At 41.6% G+C, this 20,555-nt stretch overlaps 1 protein-coding gene across 2 annotated transcripts in view; it reads right to left on the reverse strand.

The window, feature by feature from the left end:
* Positions 1 to 17,297, reverse strand: part of gabrg1 (gamma-aminobutyric acid type A receptor subunit gamma1) — a 154,761-nt gene extending 137,464 nt beyond the window's left edge. For both annotated transcript variants that reach the window (XM_072568441.1, XM_072568433.1), the window contains exon 1: positions 17,145 to 17,297. In XM_072568441.1, coding sequence (XP_072424542.1) covers positions 17,145 to 17,251 — 107 coding nt within the window. In that variant the 5' untranslated portion in view covers positions 17,252 to 17,297. The remainder of the gene's footprint in view (positions 1 to 17,144) is intronic.
* Positions 17,298 to 20,555: the final 3,258 nt, after the last annotated feature.

The raw sequence follows: 20,555 nt of genomic DNA on the forward strand, positions 1-20,555 counted from the left end.
TTCTACATGTGCTCCTGCAAATGAGAAAAGATTTTTTAATTCTCAAAAATCCACACCCTACCTTGTGTATAGAGCAGCATTGGAATAGAACAGGGCAAAAATAGGAAGCTCAATGCAAATACCAGGAACTCAGTATTACCAGAGGGCCTTAAGTAATTTTTTTTAAAACTGTAGAAGTAGTCAAGGAAAATAGTCAAAAAGTAAATCACATGAAAAACTATCGGCAACCAGTTGTAAGGAAACCCAAGATATTCTTTACATTTATCTTGATAACCAAGAGCTCCTACCCTCTCCTTAGTCATCTTCTTAGGAAACCAGAGTAATAGGTCTTCCACTCCACAAACATGAACAGGATTCTCAATGGTGCTCTACATCTTCACAGAAGAGGGAGTGTGAAATGTTGCATGTAATGAAACATGGTGAGGAGCAATATAAAAAATAGGATTTAGGGACAAAGGTATTCGGCTGGTCTGCAGCCGTTGGTGAGGGAAATTAACAACAGGACCTCATCTTTACCAATCTATCCGGTGTAGATGCATCTGTCCATGATTGTACTGGTAGGAGTGACCATCACCCAGTCCTCAGACACTGGATTCACAAATGTTAACTCTGATTTCTCTGCACAGTTGCTGCCAGACCTGCTGAGTTTTTCCAGCAACTTCTATTTGTGTGTTGAGTTGACAACTGTCAAGTTGCATTCACGCCACAAATGCTAAGGAATGACCAGCTAATCACCATCCCTTGACTTCAAACAGATTCTAAACTTCACACCTCATGCAGACAGCCTCATATTTCCAGGAATTACAGACAGGCGACTTGGTATGCCAAAAATAGAAGTCAACCTGACTGTAGTAATTTAAAAATGGGAGTCACTAGAGACATTCAAGGACAAAGTAATAAAAGCCTTATTCGAATTTGGTGGAGGGAACAACTTGGATATTGTCACTGGTTTGCACAACCTTCAGGTTCTGTGAGAGATCGAGGTCTTTAGAGAGAGAGAAAAAAGTGTACAACCCCACCACAGGAACTCAGTTACCACTGAATCGCTGATTATCAACATCTTGGGGGCTATTATTGACCAGAAACTTCACTGGACTTACCATAAATACTGTACCTACAAGAGCAGGTCAGAAGCTAGCAATGCTGCAGAGTTTAACTCACCTTCTGACTCCCAAAGCCTGCCCATTATCTACAAGATACAAGTCAAGAGTGTGATAGAATACTCCCACTTGCCTGGATGAGTGCAGCTCCAACACCACTCAAGAAGCTTGACACAGTCCAGGACAAAGCAACCTCTTGTCCGTTTGTGGTGCCATCCACTTCCTCCACCATCACTCCATGTACACTCTACTGCTACTAGCATTTACAAAAAACATTGCAGAAATTTGCCAAGGCTCCTTTGGTTGTGGGTTTGGAAGGTGCTGCCTCTTTCATCCAGAAAGGTGGTGGCACCATATACATGGCAATACCACCATCATCTGGAAGTTTCCCTCTAAGCCATTTACCATCTTGACTTGGAAATTACTACCATTCTTTCAGTTCTTAAGCCAGAATATTTCCTCCCTAATAATATGGAAAGCACATAGTCATTAAAGACTATGTCATTCAAGCACATAGTCATTCAAGTGGCTCACTACCACCTTCTCAAAAGCAATTCAACAAAATGTTGGTTCATGACCATGTTCCACAAGTCCAAAGAATTCCATAGAAGTATTTACATTTAGAAATAGTTTTCTGGTGGACACAGCATCTTAAAAATTGCTTGAAGCAGGCCTGGCACCCATCCTCCTCAAAGCAAATGAGCAACAATGCCGATGAAGTCTAAAAACAAGTACCACATCCATCATTTAGCTATCCACATGACCCAAGGCCTGGTTTAGTCATCTCTTTGGGATACTTATACAGGAGAAAGTGAGGACTGCACGTGCTGGAGATCAGAGTCGAGGTTGTGGTGCCTGATGGAGGGTTCATGCCCGAATCATTGATTCTCCTACTCCTCGGATGCTGTTTGACCTGGGGATATATATACAGCCATGTTTAGCAAAGCAGTACAACAGCCTCAAAACAACTTGGCAAAGACATTAACACAAGAGTGAACAGCAACAACTTTTAATGAATAGCTACTTCCAGGTGACGAGATCATCTTAATTGGGTGCGCTGCAAGCCAAGCCCCAGTTGTGTCATTTGGTATCATTACGCCTCAGCACCATGCTTTGTAGCTATTTTTAAAACATAGTATTTCGGTTTTAAAACAGCAGCATTTTTTACGCAATGTACATACAATATAGAAAAGTACAGTAAAGAACAGGCCCTTTGGCCCACGATGTTGTGCCGAGAATTAATCCTAATGTAAAATAACCTAACCTACGCACCCTTCAATTCACTGCTATCCATGCGCATGTCCAGCAGTCGCTTAAATGTCCCTAATGACTCTGCTTCCACCACCACCGTTGGCAACGCATTCACAATTCTCTGCAAAAAGAACCTTTCTCCTACTATCTTAAAACTATGACCCCTCATGCCAGTGGAGAAAAGTCTCTGGCTATTGACTCTATCCATGCCTCTCATTACCTTGTATATCTCGATCAGGTCACCTCTCTTCTTCCTTCTCTCCAGAGAGAAAAGTTCGAGCTTAGTCAGTCTCTCTTCATGATTCAAGTTCTCCAGTCCAGGCAGCATCCTGGTAAACGTTCTTTGCACCCCCTCCAAAGCCTCTGTGTCTTTCCTATAGTAAGGCAACCAGAATTTGGCAAAATATTCCAAGTGTGGTCTCACCAGGGACCTGTAGAGCTGTAGCCAAACCTCGCAGCTCTTAAACTCAATCCCCCTGTTAATGAAAGCCAAAACACCATATGCTTTCTTAACAACCCTATCCACTTGGGTGGCAACTTTGCTGAACCTATGGACTTGAATACTAAGATTCCCTCTGTTCATCCACACTGCCAAGAATCCTGTCTTTAATCCTATTTCAGCATTTGAGTTCGACCTTCCAAAATGAATCACTTCGCATTTATCCAGGTTGAACTCCATCTGCCATTTCTCAGCCCAGCTCTGCATCCTGTCTATGTCATGCTGCAGCAGCCCTCTATACTATCAACGACACCTCCAACCTTTGTGTCATCCACAAATTTACTAACTCATCCCTCAACCTCCTCATCCAAGTAATTTATAAAACTACAAAGAGCAGAGGCTCAAGAACAGAGCCCTGCGGGACACCACTCAACACTGGCCTCCAGGCAGAATACTTTCCATCTACAACTACTCTCTGCCTTCTGTCAGTAAACCAATTCTGAATCCAGATAGCCAAATCTCCCTGTATCCCAAACCTCCTGACTTTACAAATGAGCCTACCATGGGAAACCTTATCAACTGCCTAGCTGAAGTCCATATACATCACATCCACTGCTCAACCTGCGTCGACCTGCCTTGTTACCTCAAAGAACCCGATAAGATTTGTGAGGCATGACCTGCCCCTCACAAAGCCATGCTAACTGCCTATAATCACGCTATGCTTTTCCAAATAGTCATAAGTCCTATCCTTCAGAATTCTTTACCTATTACCCTTCTTGAAAAGAGGAACAACATTCGCCTCCTTCCAATTCTCTGGTACAACACCCTGGAGAGTGAGAGAGCAAATATCCTCGCCAGCGGCTTAGCAATCTCTTTTCTTCCTTCTTGGAGCTGCCTAGGATAAATATGGTCAGGTCCTGGGGACTTATCAATCTTAATGTTTGCCAAAATTTCCAGCACATCACTTCATCAATCTTGATCTGGTCAAGCCTGTATCCCAGCTCCTCAAAGTTCTCATTCACAACAAGGTCCCTTTCCTTAGTGAAAACCGAAGCAAAAACCTTATTTAGGGCTTCCCCTATCTGCTCAGATTCCACGTACAAGTTCCCTACGCTATCGCTGACCAGCCCTACCTCTCCCTGATCATTTTCTTACTCATCACGTATGAGTAAAATGCCTTTGGGACATGTAGAATGACAACTAATATTGCTATGTTGTGGTTTTAAAGCAGGTAGTGCTACCGTGGTTTGAAAATTCCCCATTGCAGGAGGTGATGCGACAGGGATAACTAACAGGATCCCCAACAAATTCAACTCGTGACCAGGAAGTCAGCAAACAGCATATTCCTGTTCTGACAAAGAGTTGGGAGTTCAAAACTAAAGGGCATGTTTTTAAGCTGAGGAGAAAGGTTTTTAAAAAAAAGGACATGAGGGTTGACCTTGTTTTTCAAAAAAAATAAGTGGTTCATATGGAATGAACTGCCAGAGGAAGTGATGGATGCAGTTACAACATTTAAAAAGATGTTCGGATAAGTTCACAATTAGGAAAGGCCGAGGGATATGGGCCAAACGCAGGCAAGACAGAATAGTTTAGTTTGGGAATGTGGTTGACATGGGCTAGTTGGGCTGAAGGGTCTGCTTCTATGTTGTACAATACTCTGACTCACCTAATATTAATACTCTGTATGGATGGTTCCAGGCCTACTGTTTCTACAGCATTTCATTTCAGCTTTCCATGAGGGTTACTGAAACATTAGGATGGTTACTAGTGATTGGCAGAGATGATGTTTCTTAAGTGGGTGTCTCATTAATGACAGTCACCATTCCTGATGGGGACCAGAACTTGGCAGAATACTTTCCATCTACAACTACTCTCTGCCTTCTGTCAGTAAACCAATTCTGAATCCAGATAGCCAAATCCCCCCGTATCCCAAACCTCCTGACTTTACAAATGAGCCTACCATGGGAAACCTTATCAACTGCCTACCTGAAGTCCATATACATCACATCCACTGCTCAACCTGCGTCGACCTGCCTTGTCACCTCAAAGAACTCGATAAGATTTGTGAGGGGGAGGGGAAATGAGGAAACTGGAGAAATCGGAGTTCATCCTTTGTGGTTGGAGGGTTCCTAGACTGAAGATGAGGCGCTCTTCCTTCAGCCGTCGTGTTGCTATGGTCTGGTGATGGAGGAGTCCAAGGACCTGCATGTCCTCGGTGGAGTGGGAGGGGGAGTTGAAGTGTTGAGCCACGGGGTGGTTGGGTTGGTTGGTCCAGGTGTCCCAGAGGTGTTCTCTGAAACGTTCCGCAAGTAGGTGTGACATTGCTGTGACAAAGTTGGTTCAGATCGCAATGGGCAGCCACATTTGATGGCCCAACCAGGACTTAGTAGAATTCTTGAGTAGATCACGTGGTCCAGCACAGTACCAAAGTGGGAGGATATTGAGGACTTCATCGACCATGCTGAGGAAGGCCAGGTGCCAGTTTAAGGCAGAGAACCCATATTTAGTTGAGCTCATGCCACATGAGAATCTACCCCTGGTTGTTAAACATGCCCCCAGGATCCAAGCATAGTCAGTCATGCCCTAGAGCCACTCTGAATGCCCTGAGGAACTGTACACTCAGCCTTGAGGAGTTTCTCCTGGAGACCGAGTCAAGGGCATCTTCCACACCAAACAAATGGCCAATTTCTTTTTGGGTGCCCCCAGACATAGAGGTTGTCTCCTCCATCCCCACTCAGGGCCTGACTTTCCTCAACTTCTAATTTATAGCAGCTGACAAATGGAAAAAGTTCAAAGTGCCTGATTGAAGGTCTCTTTCTCACTCATTCTCAACAGCAACGGCAATAGTAACTCAAAATGCTGTTATGTCCAAAGTCCTCCATAATCCTCGAGGGATAAACCACAAGAGGAGGTAGCAGTCCCTGTAGAAAACAAGTGTTTATTGTTGATCTCGTGTACACATTTTATGGGGGAGGAATGAAGAGGAGAAAGACTTCACTGTAGAACCATTTGGGAGGTTTATTATCACCCCTCAGGTTGGGGGGGGGGGAAATAAAAATCCTACCTCACAGCTGCCAACTATTCAGGGCAGTACGGTGACTCAGTGGTTGGCATTGCTGCCTCACAGCACCAGGGACCCTGGTTCGATTCCAGCCTCAGGCAATTGCCAGTGTGGAGTTTGCACATTCTCCCCATGTCTGTGTGGGTTTCCTCCGGCTGCTCCAGTTTCCTCCCACAATCCAAAGATGTGCAAGTTAGATGAATTGGCCATGCTAAGTTGCCCACAGTGTTCAGAGATGTGTAGGTTAGGTGCATTATTCAGGGATAATTGCAGACTAACAGGGGAGGGGACAGAGTCTGGGTGGGTTACTCTTCGGACAGTCAATGTGGAATGGCCTGTTTCCACACTGTTTGGATTCTATGATTCCAAATCAGAGGCTCTTCAGCATGTATAGCATCCAGTGCTGGGTCAATGATACACTAGAGGGTCTCAGCCGGTACCATGCTGACAGGGACTGGTGATGAAGAGGTGAAAGGCAGCACATGGCACATAATAAGACCATAAGATACAGGAGTGGAAGTAAGGCCATTCGCCATTCAATCAGGGCTGATGGACATTTCAATGCCACCTACCCGCACTCTCCCATATCCCTTAATTCTCCCATTCTCCCCGTGTCTGCGCGGGTTTCCTCCGGGTGCTCCGGTTTCCTCCCACAGTCCAAAGATGTGCAGGTCAGGGTGAATTGGCCATGCTAAATTGCCCGTAGTGTTAGGTAAGGGGTAGATGTAGATGTAGGGGTATGGGTGGGTTACGCTTCGGCGGGGCGGTGTGGACTTGTTGGGCCGAAGGGCCTGTTTCCACACTGTCAGTGAGTAATCTAATTCCTTGAGAGATTAAGAATTTATCAATCTCTGCCTTGAAGACATTTAACGTCCCAGTCTCCACTGTGCTCCGTGGCAATGAATTCCACAGGCCCACCACTCTGGGGATGAAGAAATGTCTCCTCATTTCGTTTTTAAACTGACCCCCACTAATTGTAAGGCTGTGCCCACAGGTCTTAGTATCCCGACCTGACAGAAACAAATTCCCAGTGTCCACCCTTTCTAAGCCATGCATTATCTTGTAAGTTTCTATTCGATCTCCTCTCAACCTTCTAAACTCCAATGAATGCAATCCCAGGAACCTCAGCCGTTCATTGTATCTTAGGCCGACCATTCCAGGGATCATCAGTGTGAATCTCCGCTGGACACGCTCCAGTGCCAGTATGTCCTTCCTGAGGTGTGGGGCCCAAAACTGTACACAGTATTCTTAATGGGGCCTAACCAGAGCTTTTTAAAGTCTCAGCAGCACGTCACCGCTTTTATATTCCAACCCTCCTGAGACAAATGACAACATTACATTTGCTTTCTTAACCACAGATTCAACCTGCAAGTCAACCTTTAGAGAATCCTGGACTAGTGCTCCCAGATCCCTTTGTACTTTGGCTTTATGAATTTTCTCACCATTTAAGAAATAGTCCATGCCTGTATTCTTTTTTCCCCCAAAGTGCAAGACCTCACATTTGCTCATATTGAATTTCATCAGCCAGTTCTTGGACCACTCTCCTAAATGGTCTAAATCTTTCTGCAGCCTTTCCACCTCCTCAGAACTACCTGCCTATCTGCCTAACTACGTTTCATCGGTGAACTTCGCCAGAATGCCCCCAGTCCATTCATAACGTTCAGTTGTCCTCCAAAAAGCCTGGAATCCATCGATGATGAGTGTCCTGATGCACACCAAGAAACCTGCCAGGATGAACACTTGGCAAGGCCCTCTCCCAACACCAGCTAAATACCTCATCTTGTCACTGCTGTGTGTGAAGTGGGCACTAATAGACCCCCTCTCGTTCAAAGCAGATGGAGAGTTTTGAAAATGAATTTAACACAAAGCTAGTTTCTCTTACTTGTCAACTCTAGCTTCTCATCAGTACACACTCGTTTTGTATTGTACCAAATAATTCCTTTGGTACTTTACTCTCAGTCATGAAACAACAAGAAAACATTCAAGAATCCTTTAGGAATAAAGACAGAATTAACAATTTTGTGATAAAGGGTATACCATTGGATTCATTCCAAGTACAAGTTCCTGTACAAGTTGTAGCCTCCCTTTCTCTGGTTTGAAGTCACACGGCAGGACTTGTTGGCTACGGAAGGTCTTTTATGAGATGGCCAAACAGGTTGGTGGCTAGTCTGCCATTCCTTACCAACAGCCATCAGGTCCATTGGAAAGAGTAGGAGTTTCCTGGTCAGGTATACTATAGCAAACTACTGCAATCCAGAAGACTGAACTAATCCAAGGAAAACCAAAAAGGACACACCCTCAGAACTAAAGAATAAATAAATGAATTAGCTTTATTGTCACATACCCAAAAAGAGTACAGTGAAAAAGGTCACTGGACCAGAAACATGAACTCTGTTTTCTCCTGACAGATGCTGCCAAATCTGCTGGGCTTCTCCAGCAATTTTTTTTGTTCTTTTAATTTATGAAGCAAAAACAAACAGATGTGCCGAGTGACTTAAGGCATTCATTAAAAGTTGCCCAAGAAACCAAAATCTGTAGAGAACAAGCAGTTTAGAACCAAGCTTAATGAGCTCAAGTGATTTTGAAAATCAGAAGAGAGAAACAGATGTTTAGGAGCAGAAATCAATCTGGATTTGACCAGGAGAAATAGCAGACAAAATTAACCCAAGAGTAATCTTATCTTGCAGTAAAAAACAGAGAAGATTTGTATATGTTTCACAGATTATGAATATGTTTGATCATGTTTACCACCAGAAAGTTAAAAGATGCATTACTGACAGTGTAAGAAGGAGATTTATCTAGGACATATTTGGACCAAATAGCAAGGCTCAGAGTAAAAGAAATCAAATGTTTCAAGTCAAGTGAGAACTATGATAAGGAGGTGGACTGTTGACAAAAATTAATAAATCTGCATAACAAGAATATAGAATTTTGATACTTCAATGGCAACAATTGAAGGCAAGAATGAAACTGCAGTGCATTGATGACCGCATTTGCAGAATTAGTAGACAAAATATGGATGAGTATGACCAAAATCAATGACAATTAGAAGGAATACACAAGAGTAGCAATTAAAATGGATGGTACAATGCTGAAAAAGTATAGATAGATTGTTTTCATGTAGGGATAAGAGAAGATGGCACATATGATGCAGAGGTTAGAATGTCGGGCCTTGAAGCAATCTTAAAAATATTTAGAAAAAATCTTTAAAAAAGGGCATCTCAAGAAAATTCACATTTTTAAAAAAAGATCTAATCAGATACTATCTTTTTTTAAAAAATGTACTTTCCTGTATACCTCAGAAACCTGGTCAATAAGGAAATATCTGCAGAGGGATACAAACGGTCTTTGAAATATGGATGCCAAAACACGCTTAAAATTCAGTACGTAGGCAGAGACAACAAAAGTGGTACTTGAAATTGCAAGAGCAAAATAGAACTATGCAAGAGATATCCAGAAACAATACTCAGTATTTTGCTTGTTCTATTGGGGGTGGGGGAGAATCTCTCTCTAGTATAACTTAGAGTTGTCAACAGCAGGAGCCAATCTGATTTTAAGCAAGTTAGAGTGGTCATGTGAGCACAAAACACAAGAGTAGCAGTAATGCAGACTGGATCGCTTCTTATAGCTACTCCTGCAACTTCTCACCCCAGTTTATTGCACCAAATCACTTCTCAATCTTTTGGAGCTGGTTTCAGTTTTAACAATGGTTGGTGACTCTTCCCCTTCGCAAGAAAGCCCAGACTGGTCAGAGACAAGCAGCTGGAGATGGAAACTTCAACTGTCTGGCTTTCAACACTGTGTGCAACATCAGTCATCTTCAGGGTGTTAGGATATTTCATGGTTATCACCACATGAAAATAAAATAGATTTCATTCATTGTGCGTGGAATGATCATTTCCAGACAGAGAATAGCAAGCAGGAACAGTAAGCTATTATCTCCGGACACTGCTCCCACTGCATCCCCACACGCAATTAAAAACATGGAATTGGGCCTGCACCTGCATCAAGCACAACAACAATTTTGTAAGGGATCTTCAATGCAATCAAAAAAAAAAGGCTCTTGATGTAATTTGGCATTAAAGCATGACACCAAGCCATAAGATGATAGTAGGTCAGTTAATCAAAATTTCAGGCAAAAAGGTAGGCTTCAAGGAGTATATTAAGGGGAGGGCAAGAAAGTTCTAGTGAGGGTGTTCCAGAGGTTAGCTAAATTACAGCATCTGATTTTAATTCTTGAACAAGTGTTGAAAAACAAGGATGAGAATTTTAAAACTCAAGACGATATCTACTCAGAGCCTAAAGCAAGTCAGCAAGCAGTGATAAGTGAGCAGAAACTGGTTTAGAAACAAGCAGCAAAGCTTTGTGTGACCTCAACTTGAGTAAGGATGAATGTGGCAAGGAATTTGGAAGATTCAAATTTATCAAAGTATGATTGTTGGACCTGTTATCTTTTAAGTAGAGGAGCCAGTAGTGCAATAGTAATGTCACTGGACGAGTAATGCAGAGCCCCAAATGGATATTGTGGGACATAGTTGGGGTGGCACAGTGGTTAGCACTGTTGTCTCACAGCACCAGGGTCCCAGGTTCAATTCCAGCCTCGGGCGACTGTCAATGTGGAGTTTGCACATTCTCCCTGTGTGGAGTTTGCACATTCTCCCTGTGTATGCGTGAGTTTCCTCAGGGTGCTCCGGTTTCCTCCCACAATCCAAAGATGTCCAAGTCAGGTGAATTGGCCATGCTAAATTTCACCATAGTGTTAGGTCAATTAGTCAGAGGGAAATGGGTCTGGGTGGGTTACTCTTCGGAGGGTCGATGTGGACTGGTTGGGCCGATGGGCCTGTTTCCACATTGTAGGGAATCTAATCTAATCTAATATAATATAACCACTGTCAATTGTCATAAAAGCCCACTGGTTCATTCATGTCCTTTGGGGAAGGAAACATATCATTCCTATCTGGTCTGTCCTCTATGCAACTCCAGACCCACATCAGTGTACTCTATTCCACTGCACTCTGAAAGGGTACCAGTAAGGCAACTTAATTTGCAATAACCGATAGCAACACTCATCTTCGATGAAAAATTGAGTCATTGCACTCAGCATTTTGCCTCAATATTGATCGCTATGCAATCCTACATAGAGGATAAATGAAGATCTCCAAGAGACAGGATGGAGATTCCATAAGCAAGTGTTAAAAAAAATGTTCTCCAGCTCTGCAGCAGAGAGAAAGCTCCAAGGCCAGAAGCCGTGCTCTTGGTTTCCTGCCTTGTGTTCACGCAAAGCTCAATCAGAGATTGAACCTGAAATGCCCTGAGGCTTTGTAAATGGCCCAAGGCAGAATAAATGCATGAGCTGCTCCTTCCTACTGTAGTGAAGAGTACTGTACATCCCAGACACTGAGTATATAAAAAGAAAATCTTATCCAAATAAAACACTGAATTATACAACTTGCACTCACTTATATTGCTGTGCTATCATGTCCGGTCAACCAACTTGTGTAAATAGTCAATGGATGAGTTGAATTTGTTGAATAGTAAAAAAAATTGGAGACAATCATAATACTTTGGGTAGCAATGTACCAAAGACAACATCTAACGACAATTATTTTTGCATTTCATCCATCCATTTTCAATTCGAAGGCAGTTGTTCTGAACTCAATTACCTTGCAACCAAACATTTAGTAACTAGCAAATTTATATTTGGTGATCAGTGTGTACAGCTGCAGTCTGTTGAAATGTTTCTTGTTCAAGGCAACAAAAATTTATGCTATAGCTGGTAGCTTGCTGGAGTGAAAGTAGGTAAGTTCAACAATATTATTCACCATCCTAACTCCTTGGTTTAGTTGAACTGGTTTCTTACGCAGAGAAGCAGAAAGAAAATTATCTTTTCAGGCTGTTGAGCACAGTGAGCTGACAATTTCATAATGTCTCAAATTAGTCTCTTGCCATTGTTTCAATGGAATGCTAAATTATTTCCTTGTTCACCATGACAGTAAAGTGCCAGACACATTACAAATACAAAAAAAGTGTCCAAGTTAGTATGTTCTGAGATTATTGAACTTAATCTTAAAAAAAGTGATGACCTTTCAACCAATTTGACAATCCTGGGTAGCTTTGTTTCTGTGGGAACAGTGAGGCCTAGACTGATTTATTGGAGAGGTGGTGCAAGATGTTCACATCTCTGGATTGTGACAAGAGCATCTGTCAACTCTGGAGACACCAAATTCTACCCCTATTGATAATAAAGCACCAAAACCCATTTCATTAATGGGGGAAAATGGGTTGGTGTGACTCTTTCTTACTGGAAAATCAAACTCAGTCAAGGCATTAACTCATTGAATTAAAACAAATCTCATTTGTACCAGATTGAAGGTCTTATCCAGTTTACAACTTTCAGGGTGGATACAAGAGCTCATAAAAAGCAGATAAGGGGTATGAAACTGGCAACCTAGCAAGCTACTCAAATGGCTTTTTTATAGAAATTGAAAACAAAGGTACTCTGTCCATGTCCCCAATTGAAAAATGCTTGCAGTTTCAGGAGAAGTTTGTTTGCATGACCCCCAAGCGCTACCAAGTAGCATCAGTACTTTATGGCTTCCACATGTCATTGTTACATGGAGTGAGCTGCAAGTTTATTTTGATTTACAAATTCAAGGAGTTCTGAACGAATTAGCTATCCTGGATGCCAATGTTAGTTTTCTTTTAATGGGATCAAGATTTAAATCATGAAATACATAGAAGATTCTTTTCAATAGATACTTCAAATACAATTACAATTCATAAAGCTGAAGACCTAAGTGAGACTGGATGATTAGCTTAGCTTTGGCAAAAGGAAGAAATCTCTAGGAAAACCTTTGACATGGAAGTCAGTTTGGAGATTTAAAGTTGGAATTGGAAGCAGAGTAGTGAATCCTTGGAAGCTAACAATCACTGACTGATTCTTGGAGAATGAACCAACCACATGAATGTCAAGCACAACTGGAACATGCGACTTCAGATGTCTAACCAAAAAGTGAATTTCTTGTTTAGTTTAAAATAAAAGGCTGCCCACAAGAATGTGATTAGGTAAAGTTGCTCTCAAGTCTTAAATTTATATCTTGTGTAATTCTTTTAGTCTGTCACGGGAAGTTTAAATTTATTTTGAAGGGACCAGTCTCTATTGGGATCAAAACAAACCAACTAAACAGCTGATTGATCTGGAATTTTCTTAATAAAGCCAGACCTGGAAAGGCTAGGGGAAATAAAATGATTGACGAAACACTTGATACTTGCCTCCATTACAACAATAGATTCTTTAATGGATAAATAATCAAGTTTGGGGAAAGTGGCACTCCACTATTCAATCAAAATACTAACTCTTATGAAGCTATGAAAATAGCTTTAGCTTCATTGTACAAAACATTTTTCATTCATACTAAAGTACCTGTGACACTTCATTAACCATGAGTGTGGCGCTGGAAAAGCACAGCAGGTCAGGCAGCATCTGAGAAGCAAGAGAATCGAGTCTCAGGCATAAGCCCTTCATCAGGCTAATGCCTGAAATGTCGATTCTCCTGCTCCTTGGATGCTGCCTGACTGGATGTGCTTTTCCAGCACCACACTTTCATATCTGATCTCCAGCATCTGAAGTCCTCACTTTCTCCTAGCACTTCGGTTAACCAGTCAGGATGGAGATTGGACTGGCAGGAGGTGGCTACTGCAGTATAAAAAACATAACAATATAATGGAGAAGTACTGCTGAAAATTCCTGCTTTCTATTTATACATTTGGGTTTTTTTTTGGGTTTTCTATCACAAACACATCGAGTTAGACCCATCTACCACCCCTTGAGAAAAGGAACAGAAAGTGACTTCACCACAGGAAATGACATCACCACAGGAAATGACATCACCAGCCCAAAGAAACCCAAACATATAAATAGAAAGCAAAAATTTTCAGCAGTGCTTCGCCTGAGGCCCACTGCAGATGTTACCTAATAGGGTGATGAAATGTCAGGAAATGAACCTTCAAGCTCAGTGAGCAAACCTTCATCAAAAACCTCAACCTGCGCTACAAATCTTCTTAAAGAATCTTGCTAACAATTGAGAAATTAAGTATTGCTTGCAGAACCAAAAACAAATTACACCTTCATCCGAAAGAGAGTCCCAACCCAAGTGCATGATCTTCTCCAGAGACAGATGAAGGCAAGTACCACATCCACTTAAGTCAGAATGCCCTGGGGCGGATCCCATGCTGTAGGTACTAATCTATCAAACACTGGCTATTAAGCCAATCACCTTCCTCGGTAGTCCAACCCGCTGCAGCAATACATCCCAAAGCTAGAAATTAAGCTGGCAAAGACTCTCACATTCTATCAGAGACTCATATTCTTTCCATTACATAGTTAACCAGGAATATCTACCCTTTTGTGTGCTGGAAGGATGTACAGACTGATGCATGCTTCCTTGCCCAGCATGCCCTGGAGGGAGATCCTAACCTCACTTCTAGTGTAGAAAACCAGAGTGTTTCCCACTGTGTCACAAGGCCTAAAGAGGCCACACCAGTCTGATTTAGAAAGGAATCCTCAGCTGCACTCAGGAGTCTCTAGCTGGCTCTTCCAGCCTGTCATAGACCCATCCGTAGCTAAATTTGCTGCCCTAATGGACTTAAGGAACATGTGGCATTATTTAACTGCCTTGAGAACACAGGAGCTGAAGGCTAACCATGAGGAAGATTTGCAAATCAGAGCAAGGTGAGCTGCAGCTTCCAGGAGATGCTCTCATTCTGTAAAACAATGAGAACTGTGACTCAAGCAATTCACAATACAACTATTCCTCCCACCCCCAAATAAAATTAGTGAGCTCTCAACAATAGCACTGGCAGCTTCCAAATGAAATTAAAATGAGGCACAAGTCCCAATTTGATTTAGTGTATGTCTCTTATCAATATTATGGGAAATAACCTCTACACTCATTTTGTTCCCATTTTATGGGCAACTTGACACTAACCTGCAGTCTACAACTACAGTTTCACTGCCAAGTGAGACACTTACACCTAACTAGGTTGGTCCATTTATACTTTTTTGTATAACACACAAGATTCATAGAATCTTTATAGTGTGAAAACAGGCCCTTCAGCCCAACAAGTCTACCCTGACCCTCCGAAGAGTAACCCACCCAAATCCATTCCCCTTCCCTATATTTACCCCTGACCAATGCAGCTAACCTAAACATTCCTGAACAATATGGGCAACTTAGCATGGCCAATTTACCTAACCTGCATATCTTTGGATTGTGGGAGGAAACCAGAGCACCCGGAGGAAACTCATGCAGACATGGGGAGAATGTGCAAACTTTACACAGACAGACAGTTACCTATGGCTGGAATCGAACCTCAGTCCATGGCAGTGTGAGGCAGCAATACTAACCACTGAGCCACTGTGCCATCCCAAACTTTTCGCTACACATGAAACTACCTGCAATCTGTTTAACTATATCATGGTGGAGACTTGAATCCATGACCTCAGAGCATTAACCTGGAGTTACTGGATTCTAGTCTTGTGACATAGCCATTATGCTACCATCTCCTCCAGCATTGAAAACTACTTCAAGATGCTTCACCAATTTGTAATCAGTGAACACTAGACCAAGAATAGACAGGAGGGGCAAGTGAACTTTCATTGAAGTTTATGAAATGCTTATTTTTTAAATAAAAAGCCAAGACAGCTCCAGAGAAGCTAAAGGGAATTCCCTTGTTAGCTTAAGGTGAACCTGTCAAAGGAAAAAAGGTCAAAGATTAAAATACACCAATGGTTAGAGTCAAAGCAAAAGAGTATGGGGAGAAAATTCAGAAGTAGGAAAGGTGAAAGAAATAGGGATTATGCGATCATGAAAGGAACGAAACAGCACAAATTTTAACTTGGAGATGGTGGGAGTTCTTAAGCCAGAGCAGCTCAGCTGCAAGCAGATCTTGATGCAGGAGAGAATATAGGCAAATTTTTAAATATGCTGATGCCTTGAGTACAAGAGAATGGAGTTTGACCAAAAGAATATTACAATAAGTGAAGTCTTGAGAAGTATGAATGTTTTGGGTGGGGGGGGGGGGGTGGGTGGGGTGGGTGGGGGAGGTGGTTGGGGCACAGTATACCAGCAGGGGCAAGGTGACAAATGAGCAACGTTAGGAGATGAATATGGACAATTTCTCCAGAAAAGCTTTGCTTGGGGTCAAAGAATGGCACTGTTGTGAAAAATCTGATATAACCATATCACCAAATAGTAAGCTGTGGTCAGGAGCAATTTTAATTGCTTGAAAACATTCAAACAGTCCATTAAGAGGGTAAAATGTAAGAAAACTTTACATGAACTTACTGCCATTTAAGGTGATGGTTTAAAATTTTAACAAACCAGGAGGGTTTGATGGAGGGCATCTACAGTGTGGCAATTGTCAACTGCAAGACTTGTATGTATGAACTGATAATGTTTTCAAATGTAATTTTCAGGATGGCTGTTCACATCAGATGTGAGGCACTATTTAACATATTCAAACAAACATTCACAATTCCTTGGCAAATAATTCAAAGTAAGCAATATTTTGAGATCACAACTTGTTTGACTTCTTGACCAGAAGTTAAAGATTTATAATTCTAGTAATCCAACAGCAAGGAATCCCTGAAACAACTTCAGAATGGACAGGTTAACAGTTTCTTACACATATCAATTATGACAATAGGAGTAAATGTCATCCATTGAAGCAAAATTTATACACCTTAATAAAACACTGCAATAGAACAATACACCAAATAATTTCAGCATAGCAATTTTGAAGTTAATTTCTATAACAATTCAAATGTCCTGTTTAAATTTATGAACAACCCTGTACATCACATTAAGTCCCAATTCTATAGCAGATTGCTTTATAAAGATCAGAATTGACCAAATAATAGTAGTATTTAGCCATCAGATTAGCAAAAAGTTAAAAAACGTGTTAGGATAATTAACAGATGACAGCCCAGTTATTGTATAAATATGCATTACAGCATGTTATACTAGGTAAATTAGCAGCACATTTTGAGAATTTAAATAAATAAACATTGTAGAACACACAACCATTGCTGTTTTAGCTTAACTTACATGTTGAGGAAAAATACATAATGTATCCTGAATATTTTACAGCAGTTATCCTGAAACAGCTTTCAAGGACACTGCTGCATACATTTATAAGATTGAATTGATGTGCAAGCAGTGTACTAAGCAAAAAAAAAGCGAGCTCCCTTTGTCAGGCGCAATTGCAACATTTTTTTTGACCAGGCACTTACCAGGTTCTCAAAACAAACACCACCAAAACAGAGAGATACAATCTGAAGGAAAAGGAAGAAGGTGCATAAAGCAAAAATGTGAAAAAACAGTGTTTCTGTGAACCCATCGTAGACACAGTATTGGTGGGAAAACCCTGACTCTGCTGCTGTACAAGAATCCAAACCAGCCTGCAACCGGAACTATACCGACAAATGCTAACAGACAGTGAAAACAACCACAGAGCTTAGAGAATCCTTCTATAAATTATATCGATGAGCTTTCCTGCAAATCAGAGCACAGTGGGGTGGGACTTGCAAGCTCAGTTGTGATTCACAATCAATTGCATTGAAAATTTGTTGTGTTTCTGTTAAAGGTGCAATATTTACAACATGCTGCGTGAAATTCTCATCTAAAGATGATAAACACACAATTCTGACCGTTTGTTTAGCATGAGTTCAAGCTGTTATATTAAGATTTAAAAATAATATATGTAAATGCCTCTTAAAGGAGTAGATAAGTCTAGTTGGCAATAAATTCTAAAATTATTCTAATGTAACTGTATTCAGCAAAGATGTACAATGGGGTCGTGTTGTTAGCCAGTTAGCCCAGACAGTTAAAGCATGGACCAAAACCACTGGTTTCTCTGACAGCACTCAATTCTTTACAAAGGGTCTTGTGGCACAGTGGTAGTGTCCCTACCTATAGGCCAGGAGGCCTGGGTTCAGGTCCCACCTGCTTTAGAGGTCTGTTATAACAAATCTGACCATGTTCCTATTAAAAATAAATCCAACATCTTGCTAAGGGGCTACTATGATGCTTCTGGACCAGGAGGCCTTTGTTTGAGTCCCACATGCTGCAGAGGTGTGTAATAACATCTCTGAACAGGCTGATGAAAAAATATCTATAAGGCCTGGACTGGACTGAGTCAAGCATCAATCCATTTACTAAATAAATTCTATGTTTGATCAGCATATATGTATTAGTTGCATAAGATTGATCAGTCAAATCATTTTAACTTTTTTTTCAGAAATAGCATACCTATATACTTTAAAAAAAACATGGGATGTGGGTGTCACTGACTGGGCCAATTTTATTAATTAATCTTTAATGCCCTTGAAAAGGTGGTGGTTAGCTGCATTCTCCAACCAATACAGTTCATATGATGGAGGTACTCCCACAATGCCCTTAGACAGAGAGTTCCAGAATTTCAGTCCAATGACAGTGAAGGAACGACAATACATTTCCAAATCAAGAGAGTGTGTGGCTTGTTTGGAAATCTGCAGGCGATAGCCTTCCCCGTATCTGCTTCCATTGTCTTTCTAGATGGGAGAGTTCACTGTCTAAGAAGCCTGGGTGAATTTCTGTACAGGGCATTCTGCTACAACACAATAGTTTGTAGTGCCCCTCTACAACTTCATGCTACAGAAAATTGCATGGTGGAAAACCACTATAGGAAATCACATTGTAGAAGTTCGCTCATAGAAAAATCGCTATATCCGTTCAGTAGGAACTTTGCCTTATCCAAATAACATCCATAATTTCTCAATTGCATTATAGCCAATTCACGCTGACAAACCGCATGTTATAGTAGAACACCCTGTAGTGTATTTTGTCAATGTTACACACTGCTGTCGCTGGGTTGGTGGTGAAGGGAGTGAAAGTCAAGAGGGTTATTTTCTCCTGGATGGTGTCAAGCGTCTTGAATGTTGCTGAAGCTGTACTTATCCAGACAAGTGGTGAGTATTCCATCAGACTCATGAAATCCAAATTTGATTCTCTCCATCTGAGTTAACGCTAACATAATACCAGTCTATGTGGTTGCTGGACATAGTGGGAGATTGCTGAAAATTGTAGCATTATTTAGGAGAATCAGTGCGAAATGCAGAAACCTAAGTATATGTGAAAGGGTTCAAAGCTGCAATTCATAGCCACAAATCTAGGAGCACTTGAAAGAAGGTATTTCTGCCAGCAGATGATATTAAAAGTGAAAGTGCCAAGGAACAAGGTAATTTAATCATTTACCAGTAAGATATGTTGAGCACTTTCGTTTGATGAGGCAATGGACTAGATGTTGCACAATGCATGGAAATGGAGGAGTACTTTGGATTAGATTACTTACAGTGTGGAAACAGGCCCTTTGGCCCAACAAGTCCACACTAACCCACCGAAGCACAACTCACCCAGACCCATTCCCCTACATTTATCCGTTCACCTAACACTACGGGCAATTTAACATGGCCAATTCACCTAACCTGCACATTTTTGGACTGTGGGAGGAAACCCATGCAGACACGGGGAAAATGTGCAAACTCCACACAGCCTGAGGTGGGAATTGAACCCAGATCTCTGGCGCTGTGAGGCAGCAGTGCTAACCACTGTGCCACCATGCTGCCCATAAAGCAAGTTACTTGTACTGTGTGAGTTTCGATATAATACAGGGCACTGAGACACTCAGGAAGTAGTTTGAAAGGCACGATACAGAACAGAGTACCATTACAAAGGAAAGCTGCTCAAGGAGACATTGAGCAACAGCAGAGGATGGTTTCGATCCATCAACCTCTGGGTTATGGGACCAGCACGCTCCCACTGCACCACTCTGCTCCTACTTATCCAACAAGTCCACACCGACCCGCCGAAGCGCAACCCACCCAGACCCATTCCCCTACATTTACCTCTTCACCTAACACTACAGGCAATTCAGCATGGCCAATTCATCTAACCTGCACATTTTTGGATTGTAGGAGGAAACCGGAGCACCCGGAGGAAACCCACGCAGACACGGGGACAATGTGCAAACTCCATACAGTCGCCTGAGGCAGGAATTGAACCCGGGTCTCTGGCGCTGTGAGGCAGCAGTGCTAACCACTGTACCACCATGCTGCCCACATTTTGCAATATTGTATGTATTAATGATCAGGTAAGCATGTACTTTTAAGAGAGATCAGTGAGGCCATCGGAATAATGTCATGTATTGTGACATTCTTCTGTAAAGCTCCATTTTAAGTAGTTACTATTGAACTTGTAATCCTTAAGGAATATAAGTTGGTCAACCAGCTAGAGTACAGATTATCCTCATATTTGCGATAGACTTCTAAAATATTTAGTTATTCTATGAATAGTCTTCTTCTGATATTTGCTCTCCGTGAGAACTCAGACTTGGTGTTCAGGTTGCCAGAGTTAACGTAATATCACAAGAGAATACATGATTGTACCAGCTAATGTACACCATTGGAAGAATATTTTGCTGTGTCTAATGCTCCAAGAAGATCTCTTTAGTGAACTCTAGAAGACTATTATCATTGTGATAGCTACATTGTAAAGTCCTGGACTGAAGTCTATAAGTGAACAGCCATTATGCTTCAACTCACTTTGCAGCATAGCAATCTCTTTGGGAGAAGGAGATGACTATACTCTATTTAATAGAAGTGCAA

This window comes from Chiloscyllium punctatum, chromosome 1 (assembly GCF_047496795.1).
Source record: "Chiloscyllium punctatum isolate Juve2018m chromosome 1, sChiPun1.3, whole genome shotgun sequence".
Lineage (NCBI taxonomy): Eukaryota > Metazoa > Chordata > Chondrichthyes > Orectolobiformes > Hemiscylliidae > Chiloscyllium > Chiloscyllium punctatum.